Genomic DNA, 23,489 nt, shown 5'->3' with positions numbered 1-23,489 from the left:
GCACCACTCAAGGTGGTGAGGAGATAAAAGAGGGTGGACAGGAAGGTGTGTTTTTAGATTCTTTTCTTTCCTTATAATTTCTCTAGCTTGTTAGTAACTGGCAATAAGTGTTGCTAATCTCCCTATGCTGAGTCTCTTTTGCCCATAACAATAGTTGGGGAGTGATGTCCTTGTCCTTATCTCAAGCCTGGAGTGCTTTCCATCATATTTTCTCCACTTTTCCCTTTGAGAACAGGGAGTGAGAGAGTGGTTGTGGTGGAGCTTAGCTACACACCTGAATAAGACCACCACAAGCGTAAGGACTGCTACCTCATCAAGAGAACTAGAATAAGAGTCCTGCTTTCTAACTTATTTATACAAATTAGGAAAGAGGTTTTTAGGAACAGAGCTTCAGATAAGGTAACTTGAGTCTTAAAATATGTAATAGTAGCATCACTCATATGACATTTGAAGACAACTTAAGTTGAATTCCAACATTTACAGGTGGCTTCTACTAATTGCCTCTGTAAGGCCCCTCACCATTGAATTTTGGTTGACTGAAAGTACTTTCCATGTGGCACCGTTTCAAATCAGTATGACAAGGGTGGCATTTCTCATTTCTTAAACCATCTGCCCTGGCTTGCAAACTTCCCATTTTCAGTTTTCATGCTTCTAGCACATCCTTTAGACTTCTTGCAGTAAGTGCTGATAAAGAGAACAAGATTTGAACCAAGAAACACACAGTGCAGTGAAATACACCCAAGTAGAACTGCTTACAAATATCTTCAAGTTTTCCATGGAGTAAGTTGTATTAATCTTTCTTTACTCCACTGTTTTTCTGCAATATCTAAAACACAAACTTTAAAATATTAAATAGCTTTCAATGATACTCAAACTTTGTTCTTTTACTAATGTAATTGTTATCAACAATTACACAAACAACTTTTTCCAGAAGAATTTATAAGCTAAACAAGAATCCTTTAAAAAAGGAAACAAGCCAACAATTAATTCAAATTATTTGCAGTTAGTCACTGAGCTTATTATGGTCAAGAAGATGTAATAAAAAAGTGGAGTTTTTTTTTTTTTTGCAAACAAGAACTGTGCATTACACAACATATACGTATGCATTTAAGAAAGAGGCAGCAGACTTGTTAAGTATTTATCGAGGAAAATCTTTTTAGAGAATATTAAAAAAGCAAACAGCATGAGGTAGAAATTTTAAAAAATGAATCACATGAGGAAGTAAGGAAGGAAAGTAACCTTCCCTTGAAAGATTACCTAATAAGTTAGTATTTAGCACCACATGAAACAATTTCCTAATTGATAAAACAGAAGAATAGATGCTACATTTTTATTAGATTAGTTCTGCTCAGTAGCAATTACATCTTTGTAATCTATTTATAAAGAGCCAAAAAGATTAAAATAGGAAATCTCTGTATTCCAGAAGGCTTGGTGACATGTTCCTTCTCCCCACCCCTGAGCTCCTAACAGCAGGGGCTACATCTCAGCAGAGCAGTTGTCTCATTGACCCTTCTCCTCCTCCTGCAGTTAAGTATGAACTATTATTTTCAGTTATATCCTAAAATTTTAGGAAGCTGGAGAGAGTGAGGGGGTGAAGAACAAGAGACAAACAGTAGCCTACAAGATGTTAGTCTACAGCTTTCTAGCTGAAGTTTTAGCAGTTCTGGCCAAGGCAGCACCATAAACAATGCCCCCTTTTGTCTTCTCCCCTATGCTAAGGAACTGCTTGCCACTGTGTAGTTCGGTCTTTCCTAGTATGTCATGTTCTTGAAACCACTGAGATAAATGATAAATCTCATGACCATTTTGCTCATTTTTCTTAAATGCACAGGCCCAAACTAAATGCATGAGACCTCAGAATGATGTTGCAGTATTAACAAACATATCAAAACAATTTTTTCCTGCAACATGGATACAACCCCGATTTAAGTTCATTTCATGATCCTCATAACACAGGACCCTCTAGTCAGCTGTATAGCATGTAGGCAGAAATAATTAACTACATGATTTCAGGACAGAAGAATAATCAGTAGAATCAGATTTAAGGTATCCTGTATTGGCAGGCCACTTCCTGAAATGGTTAGAAGACAGAGCCTGCTCCATGCATGACACTCCTACTACCTACATCACACTGGCTTTTTCTAAAAAAAACAAAACAAAAAAAACAGGAATACTTCACCAAGTTTTCTGATTATGCCACAGAATGTGTTAATAACAGTAAATTTCCTCCAATGTTTCACCTAAATATATACGTATGGAGTTTAGTATGTCAGAGCCTAACCAGCTGCAATCTCCACTTACTGTAGAACCTTTTGGCAGGCCAAATAAATGTACATGTATGTAATAATGAAAACATGCAAGTCAGAAAATGATACTCTGAGATTGAAAAGGATGTTAACTTACAAGCATTTCTGACAATAGTCTTTTAATTTCAGATATTTATAACTATTTTGTTGTACATCAACACAACAGCAAATACACAGCTTGAAGGGCAAGCAATAAATCCAGTTAACCTTAGCTCACATCTTCATGATTTTACACTTCACCTTGTCATATTTAAGACAATGGTGCTTACTTTTTTCAGGAGCTCAGAATCAGTTAGCATATCCTAATGATGCAGCAGATGATGTGCTGTAAAATGACGTGCTCTAAAACTGCTCTGCAATCGTGGAAATAGATCTACTGTGCATGTGAAGTTATAATTAACGCTTCTGTAAATACTGTATTGTACAAGTTTATTGCATTAGGCTTGCAAATGGCATCTAACTGGGGGGACCAGTCAACATATTATAGGGTTGGACTGCCATTCAGAGGGGCACAGACAAGCTGGAGGAATAGGCTGAAAGGAACCTTATGAAATTCAATTGGACAACAGTCCTCTATGTGGGAGGAAGGAGTCCCTTGTGTTATAAAGGCTGGCACTGAAGGTCTGACCTCAGCAGAACATGAGCTTCAAAACAGTTTTAATGTTAGAAACTGAAATTAATCAGAAAGATAGCAATGCAACATGACACAATAAAACAGAAAAATGCAATACAATCAAATGATATCATTAATAAAATAAATTGTACCTATATTATAAACTAATCTAGCAGATAATTGAAATAGAAACAAAACTTTAGTAAAACAACTAATATATCCTAATGAGTAGTAACAACTCAATTAAGAAGTATTACCTATGCCAAAAACTAGTTTAACAGGGAAGTGAAACAGAAACTAGCAGAATGGAGGGATATACTTATGAGGACCCAACAGACTAGCCTTAAAAGGAACTCAATCACATATCAGCAAACAAAATTGGAAGCCAACAGCAAGTCAGTAACAAAAGTCAAAATAACATTAGGAATTCTGTAGTCCCAAATCCTGAAGAAGCAAGGTGAAATGTAGTAGTACAAAGCATAAGGTGAAGTGGAAGAACATTTAACATCACATATCCACTGAACACTCAAAAATTTCTGATATAAACTAGTAGAGCACATTTGGAAGAAAAGATTGTGCATATATTAACATATCACAAGATGACTGAGTCACCAGCCCAACACAGGCATAAGAAGATGTAATCTCTGAATGTATCAACTGAAGTATTTTCAGACATGATAGAGAAACATTAATGTATTTGTAGAGCGTGCTGGTGCATTTTACACGTGCTTAATCTGGATCAGCGTGTACAAGAAAACACAAGAACTGTGTGAAACTCTCCACTTTGAAGCTTCTATCGTGCTTTATCATGTATCTGTTAAACTTCATCCCTATTAAGCATTTAACTTTTAAAAAACTAAGTGAAAAAAATACCCTACTCTATTAGGGCTTTAATCTGAGATTTAATAAATTAGATATTAAGTTTCACAGCAGGACTTCAGAAATGCACTGTAACTTGGCCCTGAAAATTTCTTTCTACTTGCACTGCTGTTACCTTCACTATAGTACAGAGCACCTACAGGATACATGGCTTACTGGAAATACTGCATATTGTTATCAGTCAAGAGCTGATACGACAAGAAGTGTAAATAAACCCACAGGCCACATGGTTGAAAAAACGAACTATCAAATTCAGCCTGGGTGAAAGAGGAAATAATCACAATCTCTTAATAGAAGGCAACTAGAACAATTTCTGACAAACTATGAGGATGTTCTGAATGACTGATTTTCATTTCTTTAACTTCTGTACTTAAAAGATATATTGCAGGAAGGCTGCATGTGCAGTTCACCTTCTCCCTCCATGAACTGACTGCAGACAGAAGCGAGGTGAGGATGTCTTGAGAAGGACTCCAGGTGTAGAAGCCTGCACTCAGGATCAAAGTGTTACCTGGAAGAAATCTGAAGTACATCTATTCCAACCTCCACTTTACAGCAGGACTACTGTCAACATCAGATCAGGCCAGCTAGGGCTTGGTGGAGGCAAGCCAGTAAGATTTCTGAGTTACGTAAATTACCCTGTAATCTGTCCCAGTGACGTTCCACCTTCCCTGTGAAGTTCTTGTTATGTCCAGATTGAACCTCCTAAGCCCAAACTTGTGGCTGTTGTGCCTTCTTTTATCATCTGTTACAACTGAGAAGAGCATGGCCCTTTAAGCAGATGTAGGTCACTCTCAGATTGCCCCTAAGCCACCCCTGATGCTTTGCAAGGCTAAAGGCCAGCTCCCTCAGCCCCATACAGGTTGTATATCCTATGCCCCTAAATATACTGGCACTCTTCTGCTGTATCCTCTGAAGTTCCTCAGCAGCCTCTTGAACTTTGCTGCACAAAACAGGAGTTTGCATACAATCTCACCAGTGCTACAGAAAGGAAGCAAAATAACTTTGAGCAATACTCTCCCTTCCACAGCAGATAAAGGAAACAGCATACTAAGCTATGGGACATGCTGTTGGCTCATTTAAGTAATGTTTGTATGGTTGAGACTCAAATTAAACTGGATGCTCAAGTTAATTCTGCATTGAGGATTACCCTTAATCACACATTCCCTAAAGCCCTGAGTTGCATCTTAAAGCAAAGAAAAACACATGAAATTTCAGCACACTAACACCTGCAATATATACACCAATAAACAAGACAAAAAAGATACACAGCTACCATGCTGTGTGATGTGGTTGACGTGGCTGGGCAGCAGGGATGCCATCCAGAGGGACCTGGACAGGCTTGAAAGGTGGGCCTGCATGAACCTCATGAGGTTCAACAAAGCCAAGTGCAAGGTCTTGCACCTGAGCCAGGATAATCCCGAGCAGAAATACAGGCTGGGTGGAGAACAGGTGGAGAGCAGCCCTGAAGAAAAGGACCTGGGGGTGGTGGTTGTTGAAAAACTCAACAAAAGTCAGCAACATGCATGCTTGCACCCCAGGATATGTTTGGTTTTCTGACCTACAAAAACAGCATGGCCAACAGGTGAGGGAGCTGATTCTCCTGCTCTACTCTGCTCTCATGAGAACCCACTTGGAGTCCTGCATTGAGCTCTGGAGCCCCCAGCACAAGGAAGACACAGACCTGTTGGAGCAAGTATAGAAGGGCGCCATAAAAGTGATCAAGTAACACCTCTCCTATGCAGACAGGCTGAGGGAGTTGGGGTCGTTCAGCCTCAAGAAGAAAAGTCTTGGGGCAGACCCTATAGTAGCCTTCCAGTACCTAAAGGGGATTAAAGGAAAGCTGGAGAGGGATTCTTGGTCAGGGAGTGGAATGACAGGACAAGCAGCAGTGGTTTTAAATTATCTGATCTATATCTATAGATTAGATATAAGGAAGAAAGTCCTCTCTTAGAGGGTAGTGAGGCACTGGCACACATTACCCAGATAAGCTGTGGATGCCCCATCCCTGGAGGTGCTCAAGGCCAGGCTGGATGGGGCTTTGGGCAGCCTGGTCTGGTGGCAGGTGTCCCTGCCCATGGCAGGGGGCTGGAACTGGACATGCTTTAAAGGTTCCCTCCAACCCAAACCATTCTGTGACTGATTCTGTTCTAAAGCTTGTCAGTAAATCCAGGCCATATGCATAAACTGGCTTCTTCTAGAAGTTATCAATTACTATTATCAACTACCTTTAGAAGTGGCATTTTAAAGCTTACATGACTTCTTCCTTAGAGTAATTACAGACTCAAATTATTGGTAGCACCTTTGTTAGAGCTGGATGCTTTCTCCAGCACCTGCATTTCTCCTTACATTTTTATCCTCCATGACACTAATTAAGAGACAGAATGCCTTCATCAAGTTATTCCACCAGCATTGCTGACACAAACAACTAACTGGTCAGACAGGTTTACAGCCTCCCATGGCACTAATCAGCCTCCCAACCTCTCCTTCCTCCCTTCTAAGAAAGAGCAAACTGTTCAGCACGTACCTGCTGAAGGATATAGGCTTGCAGCAGTGATTTGAGGTACAGCGTTCAGCCAGGATAACTTCCTGGAACTTAGAAACCTTACAGTGCACTGCAGCTATTAAACTGCTTCAAAGGCCAACCAAAAAAAAAAAAAAAAGCCTGTAGAATTACTAATATTACAAGAACAAAATTGAGATACTTTAAGATGTAAAAATAAAAATAGTTTTAAAATAATTAAAAAGGTTGGTTTGTTTCCAAAATTAGTTTTCACATTTCACAAGGAAGTATGAATAAGCATATTTATGGAAGAACTATTCTAAGAAATAACAGAGTCATTAGTGAACCATGTAAAGAAAATAATCACCAGAAAGATCCTTCTAAAAGTCACAGGTGGGGGGAAAAATGCTAGAGTAATAAGTATGAATCCAGAGCACTGCATACAGACTGAACATTTGGAGTAGTTAGTGTTTGCCATTACAGTTTGAATTAGTGTCATGGGACCCGTATCTAATTAAATTGAAATTCAACCTCTATTTAATTGTTGTAATCATTGTCACAGCTTCCATAGCACCTACCACCATAGCACAAGCAGTCTGTGGAACCCAGCAAGTGTTTGCCACAGGAAGACTTCTGAATTCCACAAGAGTTTGTTTCTGCCTATAAGCAGCTGAAACCCTGTGAAGGGACAGTACAGAGCCATGATCTAATGCCTTCAGCAGTAGTCTTGGCCTAGAATTAACCCAAAGTATGGTTCTGTCAGAAAGACACATCAGATTCTGCATCTGCAGAAATCCATCTCACATTCCAGAACCATACTCACCTTCTCACTGATGCTAACTTTAAATATTATATTATAAAAGAATGAGGAAATACACTTTGTGCTAAAAGACAGAGGGGGAAAAAATGAACAATATAATGCAGTCCAAATTAATCTTTTGTGCCAGAGCAGGAGGAAAAAATAGCCATAGAAAGCTTCCTCCTCCAAGTCTTCACATGAATCAGCAGCTGAACACCTGGCCTTGCAACTGACTGAAGACCAAAATATGTCTGAAGTGTTTCACTGTCATTTTGATTCTGTGAAAGAACAATAGCCTCTGTTAACAAGCCCTTAACATTTTGTAGATACCTTATTGGAGGTACTTTATCTCACTGCTGAAACAAGTTGCTGTCTCTTTCACACCCTGTTACACCTTTAGGCTGGGGGCCAGAGAGGGGAATGAAGAAAGACAAGGTAGCACTGCAAACATCAGTGGTCAGCTATTACCCTTTCCATATAAAAGGCATGATCCAAGGCACACAAGGAGTTGTTATCTTCACATCTCATGCTGCACGGGCACTTCCCTTGCCTATTACAGTAAGTAGCAGAACTTACTTCTGATAAAAAAAGCTCTTTTACTTACTCCAAATAACCTGAAAGAAGAGAACAATAGAACTTCAGCATTACTTTAGCATTACTTTTCACTAGAGGCCTGACTTCAGACTTACCTACAGACTATGGCAAAAGTGATCACCCACTTAGGGCAGGGCTGCTGAGGACAGAGAGCACAAACAGATTTACTGTTCCCTGAATACTGCTCCTCAGATTTTTAGAAGGCATTTTCACAAGCTCAGCTTCATGTGGCTTTCTTCCCCAGCAGTCCCTAGAGCGTGCTACTTTTACTAGTCGAGGCAAGGCTTGTTTCTTTCCTCCAGCTGGCAGCATTACTTCCCTAGTGCCCTCGTGGTGGAGGCAGAGGAGGACCAGGCGAGCAGTGCCCACCCACTGCCCACCCCTCTGGGTTCTTTGTAGTGTTTCTTGCCAGCCCCCTGCCCACCTCCCACGAGGGAGCTACCGTCTCACAGTGACAGCAGACAGCATTATCAAGATTGGGGTGACATAGGACCAAAGAAAAGCCCTGCCCACCCCACCTAACCACCAAAAAGCAGACGCACTATTCCTGCCCTCAGCAGCACCCCAACTGCTTCCAAGCGCTGCAAGTTCTCCAGGACCACCTGGAAGACAGAAACCACTTTACACACACCCGGGAGAGCTCAAACCAAGCAACTTTTCCCCACCACACACACTTTATAGAAGTACCAGGCAGACACACAGGAACACAAACACCGCAGCAACGCCCCCAAACCCGGGGGCATTGGTCTCACCGCGCCCCTCCCTGAGGGCAAGGGGCCTCCCCCTGCCTGGCGGGTGGGCACCGCTGGCACCACGCGACCCTCTCCTCCTTCCTCCTCCTCACGGAGCTCGGCAGCCACCCCTAGCCCCCCGCTTCAGCCCCCGTCCCCCCGCTACCTGGCGGCGGCTCCGAGGCGGGGTGCGGAGCCCCGCGGCCGAGGCCGTCCTGGAAGCGGACCTGGCGGAGGCCGCCGGGCACGACCCCCCAGAGGCGGCCGGCGGTGCCGCGCAGCAGGCGGCTGCCCTTGCCGGTGATGGCCGTGAGGTAGTCCATGGCGCCGGGGCTCCTACCGGCCGGGGGGGCCCATGGCCGGGCCGGGCTGAACACGCAGCTCCGCCGGCCCCGCTCCACAACTTGGGCAAACTTCGGGGCCCGGCCCCGCCTCCATTTAAAGGCGCCGCCATTTGGGGTGGGGGGGGGGGAGTACGAACGGCCCGGAGCCGTAAGGGGAGATACAAAGTGGGTTTATCCCCCCCACCATGCGTCAGGGTTTCTTCGTGTTTTTTTTTCCGCAGGAGGTGGACAGGGGGAGTTTGGGGGCTCTCTTCTGTGGTGCCTGGTGCCCGGCAAGGCCCGCGCTGCTGCCGGCCCCCGGCAGCCACAGGCGGAGCGGTGCCGGCAGCTCCCCGCCCGGTCCCGCTGCCAGAACGCTTGGGACCGTACTTCCTGGGGGTCTCAAGCTGACTTACCGCCACCTACACATATATATGAACTTATCTGCAGTTTTGGGGGTTAGTTATGTTTTGTGCAAGCCTGCTGCTTTACGGTGTTGTGCCAGGAAGCCTTCTGTTTACTCAAAACTTTCGTGTCTCTGCTTCCCTTCGCTAGGAAGCACAAAACCCGTGAACCAAGGCAGTGCCTTACATCTTGTGGCAGTTGTGGACGTTAGGGCACTTTAGCACTGCAGCTGTGACGCTATCGGGTTTTGCTGTTTTGCTTTTGATACTCTAATCACCCTCCTACTGCCTGGGAAGCCGCTTTCCTCATTGTGCTAGGCCAGCCAGGTCCCAGAATCACACGATGGCCAAGGCTGGAAGGGCCATCTGAAGATCATCTGGTCCCACCACCCAGCCGAGCAGGATCACCTGGAGCACATTGCACAGGATGGCATCCAGGTGAGATTGAATACCTCCACAGAAGGAGACTCCACAATGTCTCTGGGCAACCTGTTCCAGTGCCCTGTCACCCTCACCCTTTTCCCCTTCAAGTGGCAGCTAACTGCAATACCTGCACTCAGCCTTTGAACTCAGCAAGCCACTTCAGTCTTCTAGCAGAACTTAATAAATGCACAAATGTTTCTTTCTTTTTGAAAATGTCTTGGTTTGTGGGGTTCGTCTGACTCTTGCATTCTTTGTGCTTGCACTTCTTGGGACTTTTAGGGTTTGAAGAAGTAAAAACGGTTAGAACATACTCCAACGTTTTTGTAGATAAAGATATCTCTAGACATTGTATCTGATGGTTGACGTAGGGCTTAAGATGTGCATCCTGCAGATGTTGAGGCCAGAAGAACAGTAAGATCATTATATTTACTACCTGTGCCATAGACCCTAAGAACACAGAACTGTAAGTTAATGTGCTTCGATTCCAATCAGAGTATGATGTAATTATAGCTGCAAATGAAAGCATTGTTTAATAAAAAATGCTCTTGTTGAGCCAAAACTATTGTGTACATGCAGAACAGAGGAACAAAGTGCTGAGCTATCTCAACTCCTATTCACTTGTAGCAGCTGCTCAATTAAATCAGAGTTTAATGTCAGCATTTTGGAGTGCTGATTTCTGAGAGTTACTTGATGTAAATAGTGCACTCAAATCAACCCTTCTACTTACTACTTAAATCAGTTCTTTCTCAGGAGATAACGATGTTCATATTGATGTTCAAGACTTTTTTATTATTTTTCTTTCCCCAAAATAAAACTTTTTCACTAAAACAAGAAATTTGCAGCAGAATTTGCTTTCCCTCCCTCTACCCTCTTCCCCTCACCATAGAACCTGCCAGTAGAGATGAACATGTAATCTGTCTGTTCCAGTACTAATGAATAAATAAGGAACTACAGAGTTACTACATGGTCCAAGTACCACCAGGTGTTTAGTATATAAACTATCCTGCCTACCAGATCTGTCTTGCCCTAAACACTGTAATTAGTTTTCATTTCATTTCAGTGTTTTTACTGTCTGCTTTGAAGAAACTATGGTTGGTCTTTTTCCGTGTTGATTCTATTTTAAAGAAAATTCACCTATGTTTTGCACCAGGAAGAAGCTTACAACTGTGGTGCTCAGCCCTTTTGAAACTGAGCTGGCTTGTTCACCAGTGGTCTAGCCACATATGCACCTCTGTTATATATGACATGTATTGACTTATTATATTACATAGGCAATGTGTGCCATTAAGCTAAATCAAATAAATATTTTCCATGGTATTTTTTGATAATTTTTACACTTAGATTGATTTTGAACATCTTTACAGAATAACGCTTCTTTATATCTTTATGTTCTCAATGTCTAGAAATAACAGAATTCTGCTGAAAAGGACTAATGAGTTTGTATGTGATCTCTAGGTGTGCAAAAAGGATCTTTCCCCCAAGGATTATTTTCTAGCCTGTGGTATTGGCACAGAACATGTATCTCTGTAGCTCAACAATCATTTGAAACTGGCCCTCCAAAAGAAAGAGCTGGTCCTACCTGCTCTGAATTGCTTGTGCTTGTTACCACACTACAGTGTGAGCACCAGTGTTCATTTGGCCAGTGAATGAATTGTACAGTAAAACAGATCCACTTAGAAGTATCTTTTAGTTTAGTCAAAAGTAACTAAGCATATATATAAATATTTTTTTTTTCAGGGTTAATATTATCACCAGGTAGATCTCCAGATCTGTTTCATCCTGCAACTATGTGTAAACACCTGTGGAATCACAAGTTATAATGTAATGTAAGAGTAACTAGAAGTGGCCGGAAGATAACAAGGGGAGGGAGGAAGTTGCAGGCCTCTCTATCTCGTCAGTGTTTGTTAGCTCAAAGTGATAGTGAAAGTATGGCATGAGTATATACCTTCGTGTCAGTATTATGCAGAAAAATACCTTCATTAACTACAGAAATGTCTGACAGAATATGTTTATATTTATGATGCAACACCTCATAATGTAGTATGCTAATCTATTTCTGTAAATAAAGGTACAACTGGTCTTGTAGCTAGATCTCATTTTCCAAAGTCCCAAAGTAGATTCACAGTGAGAGCAGGCAGAAAGCTTCTTGAGATGCACACTAAAAGAACTGACAGTGTAGGGAAGAGAGAACAAGGATCAGTTTTGATCCAATAGAATATAACACAATGAAGAAAGAAATGTTTTTAAGGTGTGAACATAGAATTATATATAAAAATATTTTAAACAAGAAAAAAAAAAAAGATAAAACTGTGTAACAGCAAGTGGTAGTGACCTATAATTTCTTTGGGGACAGATCTGTTGCTTGCGAAAATAAGTGCTAATTGCAGCAACTAATTCCAGGCAAAATGCCAGCAGATGCTGTGCAAATTTCCTTGGGTCTCAGACAGTTCACAAGCCTGGTGTATAGGATATGGGCCTCTTGCTGTTCATCTTGCCAAATTTACAGTGCTACCAAGCTGCAGACAAAATGACACTAGGCTCTAACACAAAACCCCTATTTTATGTTGTGAGAAACAAGGTTTATGCGTGCTTTCTGAAGAGAAAAGCTTGACTTTAGTAATTTGGCAATCAGTCAGAATTAGTGTTCATTTGTATATAAGCAACCTATATGCAACTATGTAATTTTGACAGTCTGAACCAAATGCCTCATTTAAGCTTTATTACTCATTCTGGAGGCACCTGCTCTCATTTGATGCTATGATGATGCTGTTTGCCTTTGTTAAGTATTCTAAATTACCGTATCTGGTCAAGACCCTACCCATTTACATGGCTGCAAAACCTGTAATGAGTGGCTAAAATAGGGATTTGAATTAGAACATGCATAAAAGTTTTGCCTCTCTCTTACTAAAATAGATTTCATTAAAAATTAATGTCAAGTAATTCAAGATTTATTTATTTTTTTCTTTCCTAATGAAAAGGATAAACTCTTAAAACAGAAAATCATGGACTGCAGTCTGTTTCCAATGCTATTTCAGTAAAAGACAAGTACAATGCGGAATGCATATGCGGTCCCTGAAGGAGGAACCAGAACTGAGGCATGCAGAACTCCCACATTCTCAGGCACATTTCCCTGTTAACCCACTAATTTGAATGATGAAGTATGGAACTACATAGTTCTAGAAGCAAAAATGGTTACACAAATCAATTTTTTAGAATGTTCAAATAGTTCCAAAGTTCAGTGTCCCTATAAACTTGGGAGAAGCTGATAAGGTGACACTGAGTAAATGGGCATGCTGAAAACAGGTTCTTTACTGAGAACTGTGGGTTAGGTGTGTCTGTCCATATGGGGTTTCACAATGCTACATGCTCTTCTCAGGTTAGACACTGAGCAAGAAGGAAGCTACCAGCATCTACATAATAGCTTCAGAAATGGTAAACCTGGAGTCTCAGGCTTCAACAGGTAGGGATATAGTTTAGTTTTTCATAATCAGCTCCTTATCAGATTAGAATGAAATGGGGATCAGTCTCCATCTCAGCCATTGAAGCTGATCACTCTTCCTTAGAATATGTAGCACTGAAAGGACAAGACAGAATAAACATTGGGAACAAGGGACTTTGGCATTCCTGTGTTGTGGACTGCAATACTTCAAGTATAGCTTGTGTATTTGATTATTCTTGAAATAGCATTTAAAAAGACAGGACCCCATTACAGCCTCTCTTAGGATAGTGGCTTTCTCAGTACAAAACTGAGTCAAACACCTATTTTATTTGTATTTGAAACTTGGCTCAATAAATCTTTAATTATTTTTTTTGTAGAAAACAAAAAACAAAACATGTCTAGACAACTACACATTAGGTTTCTCCAGGCTGAGGTAAACATTTGGATAGTTGTCTTGGACCTAGGTACCTCAGTCTCTCCCTAAAATGCATTTAAACATGAAAGTACACAGTCCTAAGCACTGCTCCTTTTAGGTTTAATTTCATAATATTTAAGTACTATAACATTTGTTGTGTTTAGTTTTTGTTTTATCAAATTAAGAAGTTTAAAGAAGACAAGTCATTCCTGTCAGATGCTGCTGCAACACCTGACCTGTTTGTGCTTTGTCTGTTCTGATAAAGGTTGTGGTTACATCAATTTTATGTTTTTGTTTGTTAGGTTGGTATCTATCCTAATACAAGTCAGACTATTGAGGACAGCCCAACAAATCCTTTTGACTAATTACAGTAACCTCTGAGGAGAAAGCAATTTTTGTTTTTCTAGATAGATTTTTAAAATCTTGATGCCATAACTTCAGTTAGATAGTAAAGCTAGAAACACCATACAAATACAACATACAATCAAATCTAAGACATTACTGAAATAGAAAAAGGGCAGAATTAATAAGTTTCCTGTGCTGACACATGACATAGTCATGAAAACGTATATTAAGCATATGAAACTCAACAGAAGTGAATGTAAAGTGAGTGTATTTTACTCCATAATATAAGTGTAGTCTCATCTTTCAAAATAATTTGATCAGATTTCAAAAGCATGCCACAATTTTTGACACTTCTGGAAGCACAAATTTTCAGCTGCATGTGGCCTGATTTTTTAGAGCAATTAGATAGATAACAACCTTTGTTTCCTTCAGTTACCTACCTTCCCTGAAAAATGATACCCAACTCTCATCTATGCTAAAAGTATTTTTCAAAATAAAAAGTGACAGAATTAGTGTAACTAAAATGTATATTCTAAAACTAAATTGGTATTTTCCTTATTTTCCCAAGGAATATTATGGATGCTTAGATGTAGAAATGTTCCACACTACAATAACATATATCAGCATTTGTTATAATACCAAAGACATAAACATGGAAGTTTTCAAATTTGTCCCTGAAGACAAACACATATCTTGCTGTGACTTCTCCATGTTTATGGCAGAACTTCAGTTTCCAGTGCAATTACACAGCTGTATATATAGTCTACCTTATCAAATAAACATGAAATAACCTCCAGGTCTTCAGTTCATACTTATTTAATAATAATAATAGCTTATTATGAAGGGAACATTCTGTTCTGTCCAGGAAATTTTCTGAAAATTAATTTAGACCCTAAGGGATATGCATGCACAGGCATGCATATACAGACACCCATGCAGTTTAATGATGCTCAATAGGTAGAATAATAGTGGAACAAAGTTAATTTTCAGTAGGCACAGATGTGTCCCTGTCTTTATGTCATCATCCTACTGACATTTTGTTCTTTCATCATGAGTTTTGAAACTCAGTGTAGAAAATACTGACAATGTAATTGATAACTGTAGTATTTACTAGCTAATCCCATTCTCCACAGACATAATTTATACAAAAGATAAATACTGCCTATGAAAGCAGATCAGAAAATTGATTATCCTATACAGTCTTCTCTTTTTTTTTTTTCCTTTTTGCAGTACAACTATAACAATTCTTTCCTTAACACTTTTAAATGCTTATTATATTTTTATCATATTAAATACTTATCATATTTTTAATGTACTGTATCCCCCTAAGGAGGTTGCAGAAACTTGCTCAGAAACAATAGAACCAGATTCCAACTCGCCATAGACTTTTTTTGCATTGCCAGATTGGTTCATAATAACATAAAACGTCCCTCTGGTAGGATACTTACCATTGTAGAAGCTCCATTCTGTAGTATACCATTTATGAAGACTAAGCAATCATGATATAACTGAGATTTCAAACCAAATCACTGATTCAGATCATTAACATAAAAAATATCTGCTTTATGATCAACGTCTTGCCACCTCCTGACCATCTGTATTCCACATATTCAGAGCAAGGTTCAAATACTTTAGAAAGCCTGTCTTGGGATGAAAACCTCACATTAGTAGCTGAAGTGATGAAAAGGTTCTATCTGTTTGAAGACCACTTGTCACATGCTCACATCATATTCAGTTGGCACCAAATCAACTTTCTAGTTCAGAAAAGATTTTGGCTTTTAGTTCTAGGTTTTTAGATTTAGTTGCAGCTTTCAGATATGAAGATAGAAGGATCATTCTCATGGTTCTGAACAAAATGATTCTACTCAGACACCTCAAAAAAGCAGTTAAGAACAGCTAATGAGCAGCCTCATAATGCCAGTTCTAGGAATGCCATCTGAAGAAGAATGATGTTATTGAGATAAATGGGCCAAAAATATCATCAGAATTTACCAGGAGCCTGAATAAAAGGCTAATGGCAACAATTGATCCTGGCTGCAATTTTCTTCTTGTAATAAGAGTTACTGATTTTCTTTTTTACTTGCTCCTGCTTAGGCAGTGCATTCGAGGATTAAGGATTAGATGAAAAAGTCTGAATTCTGTTCCGTTCTTTGCTACCTGATTCTTTGTTGTTGTCGCTCTTTTCTTTACATAAAGTAAGTGAAAGCCTTTTTTACGTACCTTTTCCTGAGATGTATAAATCTGTGTGGGACATTCCTGAAATTTTCTTTTGAATGAAAACCAAGAAGGAGTATGTTGATTATTAGGAGGAAGTTCAGCTTTTTCCTTCTTGTTAAATCTTCCTTCTTAAGGAACATCTGCTCTTTTTCTCCTTCCCTCCCCCACTGGCACCACATCACAAGCATATGCCTGATTCGTTTGCTCCCATAAAATCATGTATAAAACCCATGGAGGTTAGTCACTCTGTCCTTTTGGGATTAATTACTACAATTTATCCTGAAATATTAGATACATTGCTTCTAGCTAGCTAAAACATTTGAAGGCTATCCATTACTGTGTTATCGCTGCATTAAGAAACTATCAAATATACATTATTTTTTTTCACCTAACATTTCTCAGCTTTACAGTACTCTCCTCTCCCTCACATTTTAGTATCTTGTCTTTGATTATCATCATGGCTTTCCTCAGAGATCATGTGCAATGTTTTCTCTCTGGCATTCAGCCACATTTAGCTGCAATGCTGTATACACCAGTGAGAACCTATGCACATACACAGCTTTAAAGATCCTATATTTGCCTCCAATTCATTTACTTCTCTTTGTTTAGATAGACTCTTCTGCAGCCTTCATACAGAATGCCTAATGGAATATCTCTCTGTCTTCCTTTTATTTCATCTGGGGATGAAATATTGTATACATATACTATGTAAAAAAAAAAATAATAATAACAACAAGGAAACAAATTTGTTTTGATAGGTAAGTAATAATTATCTGTCAAGATTTTTTTTTTTACTTTTTTACCTTTACTGAGGATGAAGACTCAAAATTGGTAAGTTATTTGGCTCACAGAAGTTAAATGTGAAGTGCTATTGGCGTGCTTCTTGTCAAGGAAACAGGTTGCTTTCTTTTGTAGAAGTCAAAAGCTTATTTCTTCCAACTGTAGTTCATAATATTAACGAATTCCAGCCTAGTTCAAGGCTAGAAATATATAAAGATTACTTTTTTGGCCATGAATCTTAGTAGGGCCAATGAACCTCAGTGAATGGAAAGGTGATGCTGACAATAGAAGGGGTAAAAAATCTATTGTCTAGGTTTGATCTGTTTTCTTGTTAAATACAAAAGGATAAATTCACGTATTTGAGCACTGATGGAACTTGCCTCCTAAGTTGCTGCTGATATGATGTTGAAGTCACACGCTGGATATGTCTCATAGCTGAAGGTCACTGAAGAAAGGTGTGACGTCTAGTATCAGAGTACCCTAACTAGTGTAGTGCAACGTTCTCATTTTTGTTCCAGAAATTTGAGTAACTATCCCAGTTAATCAGTTGGGCTTGATGCACAATACACTGGTGCAGAAATGAGATAGTAGTATTGAGTGCTGAGATGCTGATAGTGTTGCAGGAAACCAGGCCCATATAAGTAAGATTCACTCTGCATAAAATGCAATTGCTTAATTTTTGTTAGTAACCTTCCATAATACTGCCTGGTTATAAAAGCTCAATTTTTCTTAAATATAGAGTATTAAATGTGCCACTGGGTTCTTTCTTATCTGTCTCTTCAAGCACTAAAATTACAGCTGTTCATTTTGAAGTTCAGTAGTGCTGACATATTCTTTATTGCTGTAATTAAATATCATCTTTATTAGGAGCCTGAACCAATTTTGCACTAAAACTAATATTTTAGACTTGTTACAGATCCCCAGTAATTTTCCTTTCTTGCAGAAAAAGCTTTGGTAGACTTGGTAGTAGTAAAGGGTCCCTGGTTTACTCCAAACTTTGTGAAGACATTTAATTGTAACAATAGAATTAAAAGACATCTGGATAAGTACAATAACAAAGTATTAACAAACATTTTCGATCCTGGTTTTGTAAATTTAGTGCTTTTCTTTGAAGGAGTAAATAACACATATGGATAAGAATAATCAGTTGATAGCAACATATTCATATTTCAAAAAAGCTTTTCACGAAGTCCCTTGCCAAGGAAAAAAAGACATTGTAGGATGAGAGGGCTCATCGTTTAATATCCTCTACAGTAAGAAAGAGGTTGGATTACACAACAGAGGATGAAAAATTATCAGGGTAGCCCAACAGAGATTCATGCTTTTCAACTTACTGGATTATTAGGCAAGGAGGTGCAAACAGAAAGGTGATGGTTTTTGCCGGTGATACACAGTTATGCAGGAAAGTCAAATCTACTGAAAGTAATTAAAAGTGTTTTATAATACAGATCATAAGTAAAATGGTGGTTGAAATTCACTGTTGATAAATGCAGAGTAAAGCCTTTTTTTTTTCCCATGTGCACAACTATGTTTATATATACACATGGCGATGAACTTTAAATGAACTATTACCATTCAATAAAGGGACTTATGAAGATGTCAGTCAACAGACACCTGAAAAGAAAAATAAATATGAACTATATATTAAAAAGTATTAGAAAAAATATGTATCCAATATATATTTTTTCATGAATATAGATTGTACCGCTGGTCATTCTGTCTCAAAAAGGATGTAATGTATCCAGAAAATGTACTGAACAGAGTAACACAGGTGTCAAGCTGCTTCCCTATAGGAAAGGAAAAGAAAAATACAATGTAGATAAATAGAAAATAACTCAGAGAGGAAAAAAAAAAAAAAAAAAAGCTACCCACTGTTTCTCATAATAAGAAGGGCACCTAATAAAATTAATTGGTAGATGATTTAAGGAAAATGAAATATTTTGTTATACAACATAAATGAATCACAGAATTCGTTACCACAGGATGTTGTATATGCCAAAACTATGAATGATTCAGAAAGTAATTAGAAAAATTCATAGAAAGTCTATCAGGAACCATCATGCATGAAAATGTAGATACAGACTCTGGCTTTTGGAAGTCCCTATGCCACAGACTCCCTAAAGCTCAGAGGAAATACCAGCAAAGTGTCATTCCATACTTGTTCTCTTCTGTATTTTTTCTCTAATTACCTGCTACTGGTCACTGTGGCAAACAGGATACTGAGCCAGATGTGAGCTAAAGCACTGACCTCATCCTGCCCAGCTGTTCTGAGGCCATAACACTGTCCCGGTTCCCTTGCTCTGGAACCAGGAGGGGTCCTCCACACGTTCTTTCCTTCAGTCATTTACGTTGCAGAGTTGGGCAACCTATACATACTGAGGAAGCTCAGAAGAACCAGTCTGGAGGCTCAGAGAGATACAAGACACCTCAATTGCTACAGATCTTGAAGCACAAAGGATAAAAACTAGTGCTTTGCCTTCATTTTTGCCCCTGAGTGTTGTGAACTGAAGTTGGTGTGGCTTCTCTTCAGTTGCCATATGCAGAAAATTGGGAATGTCACCCACTGCCAATGTCGGTAACTTCATTTAGAGAGGAGTCAAAAAGAGTATGGGATAGCAAAGTCAGGAACCTACATGGAAAATAATCCAAATACAGGAAATTTTAAAATGTCTAAGCACTAAGGGCTCTGAAGTTATGGTCTAGACAGGAAAGCAAATGTGGAAAAAAATAAAGAACTGATGAGCAACAGTCAGATTCTGTCAGACATCCTAGGTATATTATAGGGGCTGTAGACCAGCATGAGAAGAACTCTGAAACGATAGAGAATGTATCTTACAGCAGCTTTAGATTTAGCTAACAAATATCCCTCTGTGCTGGTGCAGCTGCACTGCCATGCTTGCTGGCAGCCAGGAAGAGGAGCCTGCCCACACCCTGACTCTGCAGATGCTGCTTTGCCCTCTGTAATACAAGTAGTTGGCACAGGAGTTATATCACTGCTCCTCCATGTGCATATATATGATAGGTGATTCTTTAGTTTTGAAGAAATTAAACTGAACCTTTAGGATTCGAGGCTTTTAGGAAGATTAATCCTTTTTTATTTATTTTTCGTTTGTTTGTAGTCCAAATGATTTACTCTCATGCAAAGTTACTGTCAGGAATGGAAGAACTGTTACAATTGAGAGATTAAGTGGATTACAGTGAGTGTTACGGAGAAGAGCCCATAATAACCCAGTGAGAATATTTCATCTCTTTAAAAATGAACCTGGAAACAGTCTATCGTCAGATGTCATGGTCTAACTTCTCAGCAGCAGCAATACCCAAGATTTGCTTGCCAAAGTCTTACACTTGTGTCAGAGTCAGTCCTCTAATAAGCCATAGAAATTCTAACTACAAAATGTACAGGATTGAGCTAAAATACTTTAAAATGCAACCAGAGGGAAAGAATAATTTTACTGTTGACACACAGCACAAAGCCCTAAGATCAATAACTTTGTTTTCCTTGGCCAAGCACAGCCTACAAGCACAACCATGTTTGTTTCTTTGGTCCAAAAAGCCTGTGCCTATGCCCAAACTGAGTGATTTCTGAGGACTTTATGCCAAACATCTATGAACACTTGTGAGTTAAACTACCAACACCCAGGTGCTCTGATTGCTCAGCACTTTGAGAAATTGCCTTTCAGTTTACTCTCTGAGTAAAGCATTTTTTTAAATACCCTAATTATTCTGACTTTTGTTTACAAAAGTCTAGGAAAAGTGAAGGGAAGCAGATAATTTGGATTTGTTGGGCACTGAGATTATCCTCAGGTCTTTAGAATACACATAAAAAACACACCAGTGCCCCAAACAATGCATAACCTAAACAAACAAAAGCTGGCTTCCCGATGCTGAAGTCCTTTCCGATGGAATGATTTTGCTTAAAAGGTGAATATAGACGAAGGAAGTGGGTATGATTGAGTAGTTGCATAATGTCCACTTATTTACAAATACTTCAAATTCTTATTATCTTCCATGCTTCCCTCGACCTCTGCATTAAAGGGTTCTACATTACTATTCTATATGTCCTTCTTTATTTGACTGATTGACTTTTTATTTTTCATTAATTTGTATTTTCCTCTGTGTATGTGAAATTCGACTGTCAGAAACCTAAATATATATATAATTATATTTAATATAAGTGTACCACTTGTTCTTATATGTGACATATGCTTAATTTACATGTAATGAGCAATTCTTAAATTAAGATATGCTCCTCTTATAAATTTTTAGCCTCAGTATCATAAAGTCTCCAATGCTTTTTACAGTGTAATTTGTTTGCAGTAGTTATGCAGTAATCTCTGCATAAGGACATCAAGCTCAACACCTCTCCTGGCATTACATTTTTATTTCAAGCTACTATTCTTATAGTCTCTGATGTACTTTGTTTTATAAGTCACAGAAAAATGGTATTGTTTCAAATGAGATATGTAGTAAACGTGATATTGTATACTATCAACCTTTGCTTAATTTCTATGAAAATTAATTGTTTTGCCTTTACATATTGAAGCCAGCAGGTAGAAAACAAGGTAGCAAAAACTCTGATTTTACAAAGTGTGGTGCATTGTGCTTTTTATGCATGCAGTGATGTGAACATAAATGTTGAGGTCAATCAGAACCTGTACCCAGCATATTAAAAATCAGTATTTCTCCACAGACTCAACACTGAATATTACTTTTAATAGGAGTGATGACATAAGGGAAGCATGAGCTACAACATTCCCTTTCCAAGGTTATTCAGACTGGATGCCACAAGGACTTGCTGGTACTGTAAATATTCCCCACCCCTCCTACACGGACTGCACGTAAGCCTGCAAAACAAGCTTGCCATTGCTGCAGGGCACTGGCTGAGTGGTTTGGCAGACGCGCAGAAAATATTTGTGCTGAATGAATTAGTAGAGGAGAGTAAGCCTCTAGTGATGATGTTATGGAGACTTCAGGACCAATGTAATGGTCTGTGTTCACCGTAGTTAAGTGCTACCGTGACAAAGTACAACCAAAAAGGTCTGGATGTGGAAGCTGTCTTTCCATTTTGTAAGCCAGTCTGACTCAGGGAAATGGTGTGTCAGGCAACAAAGCAGCAATGCTGGTTGGTTAGCTTGGATGATACTCTGTGCTTCAAAATACAATTTATGATATGTTTCTTATCTGCAGCAGTGTTTTGACTGTTTAAATGCTTTTCCATTTTTTTGAATAGCAAGATGTTTCTTCAAGTATCAGCATTATTACCCAAAAGGAAAAGAATTAGTCAGGAACAGAATTTGTGTGCAACTTGCACAATCACATCAGTCTTTTGAAAGAGGTAATTATAGACCTTAGAGGGCAGACTGCCATAGCATATTGCAGATAGGAAAATCTTGCACAATTTTGTGGTCTGCTATGCCTCTTGCATTTTACGAGGGCATTTTGCATCATTTGAGGGTTACAAATCTTATAAATATTAAAAAGGAGAGCTGTTGTTGCTTGTATTGCACAGCAATATTGCCTTTTCAATATTGCCCTTTTCAATATTGTCCTTTCCTCCCCCAAAATATTTCTAATTTCTTAACAAAAATGTTCTTATAAGCAGATGATCACCACATTCTAGGTCCCTCCCCTTTACATTAGATGTTCCTCCAACACTTCTTTTGGACTTATTATCAAGCAGCATCTAGCAGAACATCTGAGGCAATGATGGTTCACACTGGCCAGTCAGCCCTGCCATCAAAAGGCACTCTATAAGAAAAAATAAAAATAATCTTATTGCCATCTACACCTCGAAGGCAGAAAGCTGGATTTCCTTAATATCAGAATGTTCTGACTTATCACCAGTGTTTGAGAGCACTTTGTTTGATTCTTGTTTTCCAGAAAAACTCATCCTTCAAGAAGAAAATCCAAACAGTAGTGTAAGGCTAACTTCGTAGATCTATAGGAATGATCTCCAAACCATTTTCAGGCTATTTTCTTCCTTTCTTTTCTTTCTTTTGTATTGGCAGTCACACAACCACACCCAAGCTTATTTGAGATACTTCTCTTTACATTTACTATCTGTTATAGATAGTGTAATGATTTAGGAGTGGAAAATAAAAGTGAATTTCAGCAAACAGCAATCAGTAAGAACAATAAATTCTCCTTTGAATGATCCTGTGAGCTATTTCATTGCTTACAACAATTGCACAATCAGTAAGAACAATAAATTCTCCTTTGAATGATCCTGTGAGCTATTTCATTGCTTACAACAATTGCATGCAATTGACTCTGTTACACTTTGCTAATTTCCATTCCTCTGAAGTATTTTTCCTCTTTCAGGATTTAATTTTATAAAACATATGAAGGATTTTAACTAATGCTGCTGTACTTCTTTAAACTAAGTTTTTGAATGTTCAGTGGGCTGGTTCTGTAATGTGGTGCACTCCGTGAAAAGAGGGCATCACACAAGCTGAGATGGAGCTCCTGCACTGCTGGGGAGAGAACATTTATTTCTCTAAAAACTGATCAAGCTATCACAGCAAGAAGTCAGCAGAAAACTGTAAATGACAAAGTAAGATATTTGCATGTATGGCAATAAACAAATTGCAAACTGCCTGCTTGGGAATTTTATTCTTTACATAACCAGTGAACAAAATACTGAAAGTGTACAAACAACAACAAAAAAAACTTTGAAAATAAGGTTGCTACTAAAAACAGCATTACTATTTTTTTTTCTCCC

At 39.0% G+C, this 23,489-nt stretch overlaps 1 protein-coding gene and 1 long non-coding RNA gene across 13 annotated transcripts in view; one reads left to right on the top strand and one right to left on the bottom strand.

Moving 5' to 3' along the window:
- Positions 1–23,489, bottom strand: part of OXR1 (oxidation resistance 1) — a 267,820-nt gene that overhangs the window by 68,620 nt on the left and 175,711 nt on the right. For 2 of the 12 annotated variants that reach the window (XM_068672490.1, XM_068672493.1), the window contains exon 1: positions 15,992–16,040. The exons of 5 other annotated variants lie outside the window; for them this stretch is intronic. In XM_068672490.1, coding sequence (XP_068528591.1) covers positions 15,992–16,025 — 34 coding nt within the window. In that variant the 5' untranslated portion in view covers positions 16,026–16,040. Of the gene's footprint in view, positions 1–8,588; positions 8,892–15,991; positions 16,041–23,489 lie in introns of those variants that run through there. 5 more of the 12 variants (XM_068672489.1, XM_068672492.1, XR_011093154.1 and 2 more) reach the window with 4 other exon arrangements.
- LOC137851394 (uncharacterized) lies at positions 8,996–9,785 on the top strand. The gene is made up of 2 exons (XR_011093156.1): positions 8,996–9,203; positions 9,301–9,785. It is a non-coding gene; the product is annotated as an uncharacterized lncRNA (long non-coding RNA).

The sequence above is a fragment of the Anas acuta genome, chromosome 2 (assembly GCF_963932015.1).
Source record: "Anas acuta chromosome 2, bAnaAcu1.1, whole genome shotgun sequence".
NCBI classification, from domain to species: domain Eukaryota; kingdom Metazoa; phylum Chordata; class Aves; order Anseriformes; family Anatidae; genus Anas; species Anas acuta.
Note: the sequence above shows the minus strand (reverse complement) of the source record. Positions and strands in the feature narration are given on the sequence as shown.